General features: G+C 35.5%; 1 protein-coding gene across 4 annotated transcripts in view; it reads right to left on the reverse strand.

The window, feature by feature from the left end:
* Positions 1–16,446, reverse strand: part of ACER3 (alkaline ceramidase 3) — a 191,306-nt gene that overhangs the window by 114,586 nt on the left and 60,274 nt on the right. For 3 of the 4 annotated variants that reach the window (XM_057750225.1, XM_057750227.1, XM_057750226.1), the window contains exon 2: positions 4,972–5,082. The exons of the other annotated variant lie outside the window; for it this stretch is intronic. In XM_057750225.1, the coding sequence (XP_057606208.1) occupies positions 4,972–5,082 (111 nt within the window). The remainder of the gene's footprint in view (positions 1–4,971; positions 5,083–16,446) is intronic. 4 annotated transcript variants of the gene reach the window in all.

Raw genomic sequence — 16,446 nt, forward strand, 5'->3', positions numbered from 1 at the left:
CATAACAATATATAAATCATAAACCCCTAGCATTCAGGGGGTCTCAAAAGGTAATCTGCAAATGCCAGGTAACACACACGGCTACACACATGCACAAATTTCACCATGCTTTGTAAAGAGAGTTCAGACACCAGGAACTCTTGCATGGAAGGAAAGAGAGCTCCACTTCAGTAGATGGCTGGAAATCAGGTAAGGATGCAAAAGGAAATATGGTTTTACAGGATGAAGCCAGAGGAAAACTGAGTTTCCAAAAATCTTTTCCAGTGTGATTCAGCAGATAAAAAAATGAATCATGTGTCAGGATCCTTACATCCAGTTTCCAGAAGGATAATTTTAAACACCAAGAGTTTAGTCACAGGGAAATAAAAGTTTCCTGCTTCTTTGGCCACATCAAGTCCCACAGGGAACATTAACTACATCAGCTACACCCTTGCTGAGTGCAAATCAGTGACACTAGACCACTAGTTCAGTACCTTCCATCTCACCCTGAAATTCTATTTCACTGAGGTTATTCTTCTAATCACAAAATGCAGCAAAGAGGGAAAGAGCATTAAATGTGGCAGAGATTTAAAGAAGCAACATCCCATCCCACCCACGCCTTTTGCAGTAGAGTTTCTGAGGCTTTTCATCAATTGCAGCTCAAGATGCCCCACGGTCTGAGGAGAAGCCCCTCTCTAGCATAGTTCTCAGCCTGTGGTTACTCAAGAGAAGCACAATGGGGTGGATTGCTGTGCACAGATAAATCACAGCCTGCCACACCCAGTACCAGAATTCCCCGGATGGGACCACACCTGAGGCACTGAGCTCCAGTGACAGAAAATAGGTAATGAAAAGGACAGCAAAGGAGGTGAGAGCAAGGAGAGCCTTGATGTGCACCTGGGAGCTGGAATCATGAAAGCCTGAGATGGGTAGGAAGATGTTTTTGGTGTGTCTTCCCAGAGATGTAATGAGCAAAACCATGCCAGCGATGAAGATAACAGTAGGGACTGTCCAGGTAACAATTTTCAAAGAGAAGGAATAGAGTCTCTCATATGTTTTCATAGCATTCCCAGTGACATTCCAAGATTGCAGACCCCTCTTTAAATAGTTCTGATAGCTGTGTCTTTTGTATACAGCATAAAGCTCAGTCCTAATTGCTAATCAAATTCAAAAATCTTTTTCTTTTGATATTCGGTTAAGCTGATTCATACTGATTCATATGACTGATGTTTAATCTCAACTCTATCATATTGTTTTATTATAACTGTTACATATATTACTTTATATTTAATGTATTTCTCTAACTGAAATGTCTTTTTTTGGCACTTAAAAGAATTCTTTTGGTATTTAGCAAAGAGGCTTTTTTGGCCTAGGGGTTACTTTTGTACTTATGCCTTTTATAGTACCTGCAGTTCTCCCCTTTTCTTTTCTTACTTAACCTTTTACTATCTGGTTTGTTACTTTTAGATTATATTCTTCAATACTCAACTTACTAGACAGGAAAGAGTCAATAAACTTATTCTACTTTGCCCTTTCCTTCTCCCATTTAAAAAACTGCATTCTCTCTACTTTACTAGACCATATAATGCCCATATACTATTCTTTGGTTCTTACCCCATCTCTGCTTTAGTTTTAGATCTATAGTTAAGTGTATTAAATGCTCATCACCAGACATTTTGCCCAAGTTTGCCCAGTCTTCTCTTAGTTGGATGAACATAATTCTCTAGTATAATGCAGTCAGTAGAACTTTCTGCAATGAAGGCGATGTTCTATATCTGCACTGCCCAATACGGTAGACAAGCCACATAAGGCTACTGTGACAGAAGAACTGAAATTTACATTTTATTTAATTTTCATTTATTTAAATTTAAATTGCCACATGTGGCTAACAGCTACTAAATTAGACAGAGCAGTACTCGTGGATTCATCAGGAAGGAGTCATGTGAACAGTTTTCAATGAGTACTTGTATGTTTAAAACTGTTTTTCTCAACCTGGATAACTGAAAAAGAATTTGGGTGGAAAATAAAATCCTTGGTTTGCACTAGAAATGCCGTTCCACTGATGCCTTTCTTTTCATGTTGCTGATGAGGTCTAGTGCCAGCCAAATTTTCTTGCCCTTATAAGTAATCTGATATTTTCCCCTAAAGCTGTGAGGATTTTTTTCATTTTTAAAATCCAGTAGTTTTACTAGTCTCTTTCAGAGTTGACCATTCCAAGTCAGTTTTATGAGACAAAAACGGACCTTTCAATATCCAGATTTGGGTCTTCTTCCATTTCCAAAAAGTCTTTCAAATTAATTTTAAAATTACAGTTTTAAATATAAGATCTGTTTCACTGTTTTATTTTCCTTCTTCAGGGACTCCAATTACTGCTGTGTTGAATCTTCTTTGCCTGACTTGCATTTCAATCACTTTCTCTCTGACCCTATTTATTTCTTTATCTCATTTTCATTCTCTTGCTTGTTTCTCTGTCTTTCTTAAATAGCCTTTATTAAATACTCAACACATTGTAATTCAGGCTTAATTTCTTTCCTAAGTTTAATCAACTCTAATTTTATTTCTTTTGTGGGGTGAGGGAGCTGTTTCCATTATTAGTTTTCATTTTTTTAATTAATTTTTACTGGTGTTATTAGTTTTTAAATTTTTATTCATTTTTTGGTTTGAGGCTAATTCAGTTAGGAGTATTGTGCTGCAGTTTCTTTCTGCTTTATAATTAGTTGTGGGGAAAGAACGTCCATGAGCCAAAAGGTACGGATTCTCATTTTCTATTTTCTTATTACAGTAACTTTGCATGGATGTAGACTGATTCGGGGGGGTCCATTTTGTGGAAAGAGTAAAGGTTTGGGGTGGCTTAAGAGATTCCTAGTTCAAGACTGCCCCCTTCTGCATAATAAAGGTTAGTGTCTCTTTTCATATATATATTTATTTGTTTTGGTGGGGGTGCAGGGAGAAGAGTCTAATGTATTTTACCGTTGTTTTGTTTCAGTAGGATCTTAATTCCTCCCTCTAATTTCCTTCTTTCCCTATACTTACACATTTCCAAAGGCTATCTTCCTCTTTCTAGTTATTTCTTTCCTAGAAGTAATACCTTTCCAAAACTGCCACTTTAGGTCTTATACACTATCAAGACTTTTACTGTGTACTTTACTTTAAAGTATTGTGTACTTTAGCTCGTACTAAGATTTACCAGGTCTTAGAATGTTTCCAGGAATTCCAGGAATCGTGAAGCTTTCTCTTTCTGTTGGTGTTTTGTCAGATTAAGCCCTCAACTCTTCTTTCCTCTTTTCCATTAGTTTTTGGGTTTTTTTAAATTTTATTTATTTATTTAGCTGCATTGGGTTTTCTCTAGTTGTGGCGAGCAGGGGCTTCTCTTCGTTGCAGTGTGCGGGCTTCTCAGTGAGGTGGCTTCTCTTGTTGAGGAGCACAGGCTCTAGGCATGTGGGCTTCAGTAGTTGTGGCACACAGCCTCAGTAGTTGTGCCTTGCAGGCTCTAGAGTGCAGGCTCAGTAGTTGTGGCACATGGGCTTAGTTGCTCCACAGCATGTGGGATGTTCCCAGAGCAGGGATTGAACCCATGTCCCCTGCATTGGCAGGCAGATTCTCAACCACTGCGCCACCAGGGAAGTCCCTCCATGTAGTTTTACAATCTCCCCAAGTCTAAAACATTAAAGACAGTTCTGTTAGATTGTGGTGTTTATTTCTTGTTTAAAAATGATTTACATTCATAGTATTCTTTTTCTCTTAGTAATGATGAAAGTGTGGGCTAAGTGTGGTTTTATCTACTTTTCTTCTTAATCTGTGTGGTTTTCTAGGAGGAGGAGTGGACAAATTCTAACTCAGGAGGTCAGTATTATCCTAAAGCAACTTGGAAGTCCCTCAAATCTTTTTATTCTTATTGTTATTACTGACTATGATTTGTTGGTATCTTATAAACATTCTGAAAACACCCCAGGAAATAAAGCTAAGTTTGTGGACAAGTCTTCCTTTTGAAGATGAATTAGTAACTTTCTCAAAACACCACACATATGAGAAACAGATTCAGAAATTAAACTTTCTCGTATGCAGTAACTAATATAATTATATAAAATCTGATATGATATACTATAGCTTACAGTTTTGTGGTAATTAGAAATCCTTCCTGCCCACGTGTGAATAATATCTACCTCGAACTAAAACAAATTTTTTTTAGTTTAGAAAGTTACATAAAAGAAACAAACTAAAATCTACTTTCTTTGCTATTTTTGTCTTTATGATGATAATGCAAGAAAATGAATGAGTGATTTTCCCATCTTAGGCTGTGGTAAAGTTCACTCATCCCTCCATGTAACATTTCTACCACTACCTTGCCAAACAACAGGGATACAAAGATAACTAAGACACAATCCCTATCTCACAGTCAAGCAGAGGAACAGGAGTAAGTTGCAGAAGGTTAGATACAGTAGAATATCCTTTACAAAAAGTTTTAAAATATGTGAACCACGTTTTTCATATTTTAAAGGATACATACATATATAGTATAGATAAAATGTGAGAAAATGATAATCAAATTCAGTATCTAGGTTAACTCTAGTAGGGTGAGCTGGGAGGAAGACAGGAATAAAATCAGGCAGGAATATAAAGGGAGCTTCAAGTTTATAGTAGTTTACTTCTTTAAAAAAGAAAAGGTAAGAACTGAAACAAATATTGCAAAATGTTAAGATCTGACAAAGAAGGATGGTAAAATACATAGATATATTTGTTATATTATCCCTGTTCTTTTCTGGATGCTTGAAATATCTTGTTATTTTTTAAAAAAAATTATCCAAAATACAGTTCAAATACTGGCAAGATTTGTGGAGTTTTAATTCAGAAGTTTCAGAATATGCTCGAGTTATATAATAAACAACACAAAATCAAGAAACAATTTCAGGAATGAATGAGAAAAACAGTCTGCCTGAATACTATACATCATTTCTTTCCCACATCATTTTTTAGATGAAGTGTTATACATACCTGTGAGTGCTAAATAGGAAGCAATGTACCGCTTTTCCAGTCCACCTTTAACACTCTGAATTGCACCAAAAATTGGAGGTATAATCATAATCAGGTTACTCACTGTATTCCCTACAGGAAAAAAAAAAAAACACAAGAAGATAATAAGATTAACCAATACTACTTTAAATAAAGATATACACAGTGAGCCCTTAGCAAAAATTAAGTAGGTGACTTTCTAGAAAGATGATGGAAAGATATTTACAAGGTGCTAAAGGAAAATAATTCTCTAATCAACAAAAATTTCTTACAAAAAACCGAAGTAAAATAAAGATACCTTCAGACAAATGAAACTTAGAATTTTCAACCAGAATATCCATTAAAGGAAATTCTAAATTCTCAAGGTAAAAAGCAAAGGTATCTCAGAAGGAACCTCAAAGATACCACAAAAAGTGAGTTGGAAAAAGCAGCTTACACCAATGCTACTGAAAGGGTGGTCCATGGATAACAGTATGACAAGATAAAATACAGAATTTAGTTAATTTGTCTCTTGAAAGGAATGACAACAAATCAGAGCTTGCATTTTGCATCTCTTCTTAAAGTTTAATTTTTGTGGTAATGTTTTTAGTTTCTAGTTTCCGTTTCTAATAAAACACAAAAGGCAATGGATCTTGATCTGATTTTTGATCCTCTCTTTACAAAAACAAAGCTGAAACATGAATAGCAAAGAAATGATACAAACCGTAATAGCAGAAATAAGTAGTAAAATGGAAAAAAAGATGGCTAAACTATTCTGTACATTGATTCTGGGTAATATTTTATACATTTATTCTGGGAATAAAGTGGCACAATACATTCAAAATTCCAAATTTGTGACTTCCAACATAGGAGCTGATATTAGGACAAATACCAATCAATGGACATATATAAAACACTCTACCCTACAACAACAGTACATACATTCTTCTCAAGTGCAAATAAACATTTTTCAGGATACAGCATATGTTAGGCCATAAATTAAGTCTCAACAGACTTTAAAAGACAGATACAAAGCATCATACGAAGTATCTCCTCCAAGCACAAAAAATGAACTTAGAAATAAATAGAAGGAAAACTGGAAAATTCACAAACTTGTAAAAAATTAAACAAAATATTATTAAATAATCAATGGATCAAAAAAGAAATTACAAAAGAAATTAGAAAATACTTAAGAGAGTAATTAAAATTAATACACAACATAGCAAAATGAATGGGATGTAGCAAAAGCAGTGCTAAGTGGGAAATTTATAGCTATAAATGCTTACATTAAAAAAACAAGAAAGATCTTCCAGCTGAAATGAAAGAATGTTACTTAGTTAACATGAAAATATATAAAAATGTATAACACACTGGTAAAGCTAAAAAAAAATAATCAAATTCAGAATACTGTAATACTGTAATATGATGGTGTACTAATCACTTAAGTCTAGTACAAAGATGAAAAGACAAAAGTATTAAAAATAACAATAACTACAATAATTTGTTAGTAAATACAAAATAAAAACCAGGTAAATTGTAATATCAAAAACCTAAAAGGGGGAAATAAAAGAACAGAGTTTTAATATACAAGGTTGTTAGTGTGAAAAAGACAGTTATATCTATAAGCTGTTTTATGTAAGTCTCATGGTAACCATGAAGCAAAAACCTACAGTAGATACAACAAAATACTGTTGTTGGAGGGAATCACAAAGGCTGATGTAAGAGGGAATTGAAGGTATACCACTACAGAAAATCATCAATTCAGAAAGGAAAGCAGGAAGAAGGAATACAGGAACCACAAAACAGCCAGAAAACAATTAATAAAATGAAATTAGTAAGTCCTTATCTATCATTAATTACTCTAAATGTAAATGGGTTAAATTCTCCAATTAAAAGGCATGCAGTGACTGGAAGCATAAGAAAACAGACCCAACTACATGCTGGCTACAAGAGATTTACTTTGGCTTTAAAGATATATGTGGGCTCAAAGTGAATGGATTAAAAATGATACTCCATTGAATTAAAAACCAAAAGAGAACAAAGGTAGCTATAGTTATAGCAGACAAAACAGACTTTAAGCCAAAAACTGTAACAAGACAAAGAAGATTATTATCTAATAATAAAGGGTTAATTCATCAAAAGCATATACCAATTGTAAATATATATGCACCCAAATCAGAGCACCTAAATATATTAAGCAAATACCAACAGATCTGAAGGAAGAAATAGACAACAACTACACAATAACAGGGAAATTCAAAACCCCATTTTCAACAATGGAGAGAATCACCCAGACAGAAAATCAACAGAGAAAAGTTGGATTTCGACTACACTTGAAACCAAATGGCTCTAACAGATATATACAAAACATTCCATCCAAGAGTCAGCAGAGTACACATTTTCCTCAAGCATACACAGAACATTCTCCAGGACAGATCATATAATATGTCACAAAACAAGTACTATAAAATTTAAGAAAACTGAAATCATATGAAGTTTCTTTTCTAACTACAATGGCATAAAACTAAAAATTGACAATAGGAGGAAAATAGAAATTCACAAATATGTGGAAATTAACACACTCCTGAAAAACAAATAGGGCAAAGAAGAAATCAAAAGATAAAAAATATCTTGAAACAAATGAAAATGGAAACACAACACACCAAAACTTAAGGGATGCAGCTAAAGTAGTTCTAAAAGGAAAGTTTATAGCAATAAATGTCTATATTAAGAAAAAAGATCACAAATAAACAACCTAACAACAACCTCAAAGAACCAGAAAAAGAACAGACTAAGCCAAAAGTTAGGAAAAGGAAAGAAATAAAAATCAGAGTGAAAATGAACGCAGAAAAAAAGAGGACTCATAAAATCAGAAAAGAAAGAGGATATTAAAACTAATACCACAGAAACACTCATTGGGGAAAGGTTAGTCTCTTCAATAAATAGTGTTGAGTAAACAAGATAAGCATACACAGAAGAATGAAACTGAACCTCTATCTTACAAATGGAACTCAAACTGGATTAAAGATTTAAGCACACATGAAAGCATGCTCAACAACACTAATCATCAGGGAAATGCAAATCAAAAAACCACAATGAGCTATCATCTCACACCTGACAGAATGGCTATCACCAAAAAGACAAGAGATACAACATTGATAATTATTAGAAAAATGCAAATCAAAACTACAGTGAGATACCATCTCACATTGGTTAGAATGGCCATCATTGAAAAGTCTACAAATAACAAATACACTGTTGGTGGGAACATAAATTGGTGCAATCACTATGGAAAACAGTATGGAAGTTCCTCAAAAAACTAAAAACAGAGTTGCCATATGATCCAGCAATCCTACTGCTGGGCATAAATCCAGACAAAACTATAATTCAAAAAGATACATGCACCCCTATATTCATAGCAGCACTATTCACAACAGCCAAGACATGTAAACAATCTAAATCTCCATCAACAGATGAATGGATAAAAAAGATGTGGTACATATATACAATGGAATATTACTCAGCTGTAAAAAGCAATGAAACTGGGACATTTGTAGAGACATGGATGGACCTAGTGACTGTCATACAGAGTGAAGTGAGTCAGAAAGAGAAAAACAAATAGCGTATATTAACACATATATGTGGAATATAGAAAAATGGTACAGATCAACTGGCTTGCAAGGCAGAAATAGAGACACAGATGTAGAGAACAAACTTATGGACACCAAGTGGGAAAAGCAGGGAGGGTTGGAGGGGAATGAATTGGGAGATTGGGATACCAAATTGTACACTCTAAATATACGCAGTTTATTGTTTGTTAACTGTATCTCAATAAAAGTTCTTTAAAAAAGAAAAGAAGATATGGTACATATATACAATGGAATACTACTCAGCCATAAAAAAAAAAGAATGAACTAATGCCATTTGCAGGAATATGAATGGACCTAGAGATTATCATACTAAGTGAAGTCAGAAAGAGAATGACAAATACCATATGATATCAATTATATGTGGAATCTAAAATATGACAAAAATGAACTTATCTACCAAAACAGAAACAGACTCACAGACATAGAGAACAGACTTGTGGTTGCCAAGGGGGAGGTAAGGTGGAGGAGGGATGGATTGGGAGTGTAGGATTAGCAGATGCAAATTATAGAGAATGAATAAACAACAAGGTCCCACTAAACAGCACAGGGAACTATATCCAATATCCTGTGGTAAACCATAATGGAAAAGAATATGAAAAGGAATATATATATTCCATAAATATATATATGACTGAACCACTTTGCTGTAAGCAGAAATTAACATAACATTGTAAATCAACTATACTTCAATAAAATAAAGTTTTTAAAAAAGACAAGAGATGTGTTGGCAAGAGTGTGGAGAAAGGGACCCCTTGTGTACTGTTGGTGGGATGTAAAACAGTATAGCCACTACATAAAACAGTATGGAGGTTCCTCAAAAAATTAAAAATAGAACTACCATATGATTCAGCAATCCCACTTCTTGGTATGTAACCAAAGGAAATGAAAACAGGACCTCAAAGAGACCCTGCACTTCCATATTCATTGCAGCATTATTCACAACAGCCAAGATATGGAAACAACCAAAGTGTCCATCAACAGATGAATGGATAAAGAAGGTGTGGTATATACATATACAACAGAATATTATTAAGCCATGAGAAAGAAGGAAATCTTGCCATTGGCAACAACTTGGGTGAACCTTGAGGGAATTATGCTAAGTGAAATATGCCAGAGAAAGACAAATACTGTATCATATCACATATATGTGGAATCTAAAAGAGCCAAACTGAGAGAAAAAGAGAATAGAGTGGCAGTTACCAGGGGCTAAGTAAGGGTGGGGGAAATGGGTATTTTCAAAGGGTACAAACTTCCAGTTACATGACTAACAAGGGGATCTACTGAACGGTATTGTGACTATAGCTAACAATACTTAAAAGTTGTTGAGAGAGATCTTAAATGTTCTCAACACAAAAAAAGAAATGGAAATTATGTGACAAGACAGAGGTGTTAGCTAATGCTACGGAAGTAATCATTTTACAAATACGTGTATCAAATCAATAGCTTGTACATTTAAAGATTTATTTTATTATTTATTTATTATTATTATTTTTTATTTTTGGCTGCATCAGGTCTTCGTTGCTGAGCACGAGCTTTCTCTAGTTGTGGCGAGCAGGGGTTGCTCTTTGTTGTGGTACTGGGTTTCTCATCGTGGTGGCTTCTCTCATTGCAAAGCACGGGCTCTAGGCATGCGGGCTTCAGCAGTTGCGGCTTGCAGGCTCTAAAGTGCAGGCTCAGTAGTTGTGGCACATGGGCTTAGTTGCTCTGCTGAATGTGGGATCTTCCCGGCACAGGGATCGAACCCGTGTCCCCTGCATTGGCAGGCGGATTCTTAACCACTGCGCCACCAGGGAAGCCCAACAGCTTATACATTTTAAATTTATATAATGTTATATTTTAATTATACCTCAAAAAAACTAGAATAAAATCCAAAAGGATCAAACTATTCCCAAGTAAATTTACTGAATCCTAGAACAAAATTCAAGACTATTTATGGTAATACAAAAAATATCCAGCACCCAACAAGGTAAGAAGCACAATGTCTGACATCCAATTAAAAATTAGCAGGCAGGGAATTCCCTGGCTTCCCAGTGGTTAGGACTCTGTGTTTCCACTACATGGGTTTCATCCCTTGTTGAGGAACTAAGATCCCACAAGCTGCACGGCAAAGCACAAAAAAAAAGGTTACCAGCCATACAAAAAGGAAGAAACACAACCCAAAATGACAAAAATACTCAAATCAGTATCAACCCAGAACTGATATAGATGTTAGAATTGGCAAACAAGGATTAAAACAGTTCATATAATTCTAGAAAATAAAAACTAACCTACAGTGTCAGAAAGCAGGTCAGTGGTTGTGGGTAGGGCTGGAGTGGAAGAGACAGAAGGATGGAGAAGGACTTATACAGGGATATGAGAAAACTTGGAGATGATGTATCTGTTCACTATCTTGACTGTGGCGATGGTTCACATGTATATACACATGACAAAACTTAATTTGTTCACTTTAAATAGGCACTTTCTATTGCATGTCAACTACACCTCCATAAAGCTGTTTTTTAAAAAAAATTTTCCCTCTTGGGACTAGAATTGGAGGAAAGACTGGTTTCGTTATAAGTCTTTTAGCACAGGCTGGATTTTTACCTATTTTTAATGTATTACTTTAATAAAATAAAAATTAAAGAAAAGTTTAGAAAGGGAATAAAATAGTTTGGGATAATTTCATAGATGTGATAAGATTTGAGCTAGACCCTGAAAGGAGAGAAAGGAACAATAAAATCTCCTGAGCCTATTATTAAGGACCAGGTACTGGAATTCACATTATACATGTGCTAACATTTGCTTTTCGTAACAATCTTGTGAAGTATTATTGCCCCATTAAACAAACAATGAAGTCAGGCTATGGGATTATATAATGTATCCAAACTCTCACAGTAAGAAAATGGTGGAATCAAGATTTTATTCCAGGTCTATCTGTCCTTACAGCCAATGTTCCTCTCCCTAAATGCACTAGCACAACGTTTGCACAAAGAAGATCCTTATTAACATTTAAAAAATTATATCAGAGAGTATTTTATTAAAAATGTTTTAAGTAAATTCCAAATTATACAAATAACAAAGTAATTTGCCTAGGTGAAGTGTGAAAATATAAGGTGGGGAGCCAGACTGAAAGACATATATCCAAACAGCAGTTATCAATAACTTTAAGCAAACCTGTGGAAGATATTGAATATTATGCCATTTAGGAGAGCCCTAGGAGTCAAACTAATGAAAATCTTTACTGATGACTGAGATAAAGAAAATGAAACACGCCCAAAGGTACAGATAATATTAAATTTAGCTGAGATGTCAATACTGTGGAAGTCAGAAATATATTTCTAAAGGAAGAGGAGGGACTTCCCTGGTGGACCAGTAGTTAAGAATCCACCTTCCAATGCAGGGTATGCAGGTTTGATCCCTGGTCAGGGAACTAAGATCCCACATGCCATGGAGCAACTAAGCCCGTGCGCCACAACTACTGAGCCTGTACTCTAGAGCCTAAGTACCACATTAGAGAGAAGCCTGCGGGCCGCAATGAAAGATCCCGCATGTTGCAACTAAGACCTAACACAGCCAAATTAACTATTTAAAAAAAAAAAAAAAGACAAACTGGGACATAGCAAACATTAAATAAATAAATAAATAAATAAATAAATAAATAAATAAATAAATAAATAAATATAAAGGTAGAGGGTATAGGAGGGTCCAACAAACTGCATTACACTCAAGGACAACACAAGGTTTTACAAATTAGAATGAGTAATTGCAGACCACAAATACAGGCTACTGTGACTGACAGAATAAGGACAACTCTGAGAGAACGATTCAAAGACAGAAAAATGACAGTAGACTATTCTTGGGGGGAAAATCTCTATATACTACCTCAAAGCAGTATTTAGAGGTAAAAATGGAAAGAGCCAGATAGAGGCCACCCAACTTCCCTCTGCTTTAATTCAGCTTGTTTTTGGAATGCTTAAGTATGTGTGGAACCCTACTTTAAACAAAACAGAGATCCTAAGCAGTGCAAGAGATACTAAAACAAAGAAGTCATTTGCTTAATATTAATAAATAAAACGTCACATGAGGAATGCATGATTGCTGTCTTCAAATATCAACTTCAAAGTTTAAAGGAATGTTAAACTAAAGGTGAGTGAGGCTTGCTGTGGCTGTAAAACATCAAAATTAAAATCAATGAAGTTATAGAGAAGCATATTTTCACTCAATATAAGGCAAAACATTCTAAAATTAGAGTTGTCCAAAAAAAAAAAAAGAGTAACAAGTCTATGAACTTTTGGTGCAGGGACCATGTCTTAGTCATACCTGTATGCTTTTGACTGGCACCATACCAAGGACAGAGCAGGCACTCAGGAAAGTCTGGTAAAATGAATAAACTCATACATGCATGCTTACTGAAACCTGAGTATACAGCAGTTTCTCCTTTTATCCCCTAGTGTTATTTGCAAAATTATGGGGAATGCCTAGGTGGAGCAGTGGTTGAGAATCCACCTGCCAATGCAGGGGACGTGGGTTCGAGCCCTGCTCTGGGAAGATCCCACATGCCGCGGAGGAGCTAAACCCGTGAGCCACAACTGTTGAGCCTGTGCTCTAGAGCCCGTGAGCCGCAACTATTGAGCCCATGTGCCACAACTATTGAAGCCCATGCGTCTAGAGCCCATGCTCTGCAACAAGAAAAGCCACCACAATGAGGAACCCATGCACCACAATGAAGAGTAGCCCCTGCTAGCAGCAACTAGAGAAAGCCCGTGTACAGCAACAAAGACCCAACGCAGCCAATAAATAAATTAAATAGATAAATAAATTTATAAAACAAACAAAAAAATTATGTGTTTCTTACTGTTTTAACAATGGTTACAGTAGATGGTAGCTTGTTTATTTTAGCATGACTTCACACTTTTTTAAAAAAATGACAAACGTTTATTGAAAAATTTAAACAATTCAGAAAAGTATAAAAAAGTTAAATCATTAAATATCCTAATACCCAGTAATTATCATCATTAATATTTGCTGTTTTTCATATAGATTAATGAGAGATGAATGGATGGGAATTAAGAAAGAAAAGACAAAGTTTTATAGGCTATTAGACACACTCTTTTATTAAAACGTCTTAATTTAACAAAGGAAAGTAAAACTGAATATGAAATGACTAAAAGATTAGAGCCCTGATTTTTACTGAAGCCTGAGCTCCTAGAGCCTGTGCTCTGCAACAAGAGAACAACAAGAGAAGCCACCGCACTGAGAAGCCTGTGCACCACAATGAAGAGTAGCCCTTGCTCACAGCCACTAAAGAAAGCCTGCGTGCAGCAATGAGGGCCCAATGCAGCCAATAAATAAATTAATTTTAAAATAAAAGCTTTATCAAGATATAATTCACATATCATAAAAACAACCCTTTTCATGTGTACAATTCAGTGGTTTATAATGTACTCACAGATTTGTGCAACCATCATCACTATCTAATTTTCTAACATTCTCATCACTCCAAAATGAAACCCCAGACTCATTAGCAGTCACTCCCCATCTCTTCTCCCCACAGTCCTTGGTGACCACTAATCTAATTTCTGTCTCTGGATCTGGCTATCCTGGACACTTCATATAAATGAAATCACACAATATGTAGGCTTTTGTGTTTGTCTTTTCTCACTTAGCATAACATCTTCAAGGTTCATCCATATTGTAGTATGCATGTGTCCAGAATTTCATTCTTTTATACTGACAAATAGTCCATTGCGTAGATATATCACGTTTTTTTTTTAACGTATTTATTTATTTATTTACTTACTTATTGGCTGTGTTGGGTCTTCATTGCTGTTTGAGGGCTTTCTCTAGTGGTGATAAGCAGGGGCTACTCTTCATTGCAGTGCTCGCGCTTCTCACTGCAGTGGCTTCTTTTGTTGTGCAGCACTGGGCTCTAGGCCCGTGGGCTTCAGTAGTTGCGGCACGTGGGCGCAATAGTTGTGGCTTGTGGGCTCTAGAGTGCAGGCTCAGTAGTTGTGGCGCGTGGGCTTAGCTGCTCCGCAGCATGTGGGATCTTCCTGGACCAGGGCTCAAACCCATGTTCCTTGCACTGGCAGGCGGATTCTAAACCACTGTGCCACCAGGGAAGTCTCCCACATTTTGTTTATACATTCATCAGTTGGACATTTGAGTTGTTTTCACTCTGTGGCTATTATAAATGATGCTACTATGAACATTCATATACAGGTTATTGTGTGGTCATGTTTTCAATTCTCTTCAGTATATACCTAGGAGTGGAATTCCTGGGTCAAATCATAATTCTATGTTCATCTTTGTTTTTAGTCTCAGGTCTCTAAATGAATACAGTGCCAAACTCCAGTCTTTTTCTCCATGGCTTTTCTTTCCATTTTACCTTTTCTTTTTTAAACCAAGTTTCACTTGTTTAGATTTCATCGTTCATCTTCATATAGTTTTTTAAGGATTTATATGTGCTGTATTCCCTGACTTCCTGAGTGCTTAAGAATATTGTCTTTTGCCTTTATACTTAGATAACTTAGCTATAAAATTCTGGGGTCTCTCTTTCTTTCAAAAGTTTGTAAGTACTGTGCTGTTGTCTTCCAGATTGAATATTACTATGAAGAAGTCTGACGCTAGTCTGAACTTTTCACTTGCTTTTTTGGCTGTACTCCTGATGAATTCTTTCTTTATACTTGAATCTGTGTATTTAAGTAGCCACTGGACATCCAGATAAGATAGAGTTGCTATACCCATTCTATCTCTATATAAAGCTAAGTAAATATAGTATTAAAGACATTTTTAATCAAGTCAGAGTGACAACTTGAACCTGTAACTGCAGCTGTAGTGATACAGATATAATTTACAATAACCTCAACACATGACACATACCTAGGTACAAATTTAACAAAAGATGTGCAAGACATAAAACTAATTTTATCAATAAAACTCCCAGCAGGTTTTTTGGGTACAAATTGATAAACTGATTCTAAACTTTATATGAAAATTTAAAAGGCCAAGAAGAGCCAACACAATCTTGAGTAACAACAAAACTAAAATATTTATACTACTAGATACCAAGACCTATTAGGAAGAACAGATAAACAAAACAGTAGAACAGGTAAGATTCCAAGAAGAAACTAACATTTACAGTCACCTGATTTATGACAAACATGACCCTACAGTGCAGTATGAAAAGGCTGGTCTTTTCAAAAAAGAGTACTGGATCAACTAGATATTTACATGGGAAAAAAAAAAGAACCTGGACCCCAATCTCATACTTCTTACACAAAAATAAATTCCAGATGTACTGCAGATCTAAATGTGAAAGGTAAAACAGTATAATTTTCAGAAGAAAACATGGGAGAACATATTCACAACCTCAGAGTGGCAAAGAGTTTTTCAATAGGACACAAAAAGGATTAACCACAAAAGCAAAAAGATAAAATGTCAAGCTAAGACTATAAAACTGAGAAGAATGAAAGGTCATTTTTAAAAAGTTGACTTAAAGAATAATAGATACAAAATTGCTTTGTAAATAAGGGGATATATACATGCTAGCTAATTTAACTTTACTGAACAAAAAGAATACACAAAAAAATTATCATGGACTGAAAATTTTTAGTTAAAAAATGCTATCAGTCTGGGTCCAATCAGGAGAGAGAAGCCTCAGAGTAATTTGAACAGGAAAAGTATACTATAAAGAATCATTAATTATAAGAGGGGGACTTCCTAGGTGGCGTATCCACCTGCCAATGTAGGGGACACGGGTTCCAGCTCTGCCCTGGGAAGCTTCCACGTGCCACGGAGCAACTAAGCCCGTGAGCCACAACTACTGAGCCTGTGCTCTAGAGCCGGT

Source organism: Hippopotamus amphibius, chromosome 9 (genome assembly GCF_030028045.1).
Source record: "Hippopotamus amphibius kiboko isolate mHipAmp2 chromosome 9, mHipAmp2.hap2, whole genome shotgun sequence".
Taxonomy (NCBI): Eukaryota; Metazoa; Chordata; class Mammalia; order Artiodactyla; family Hippopotamidae; genus Hippopotamus; species Hippopotamus amphibius.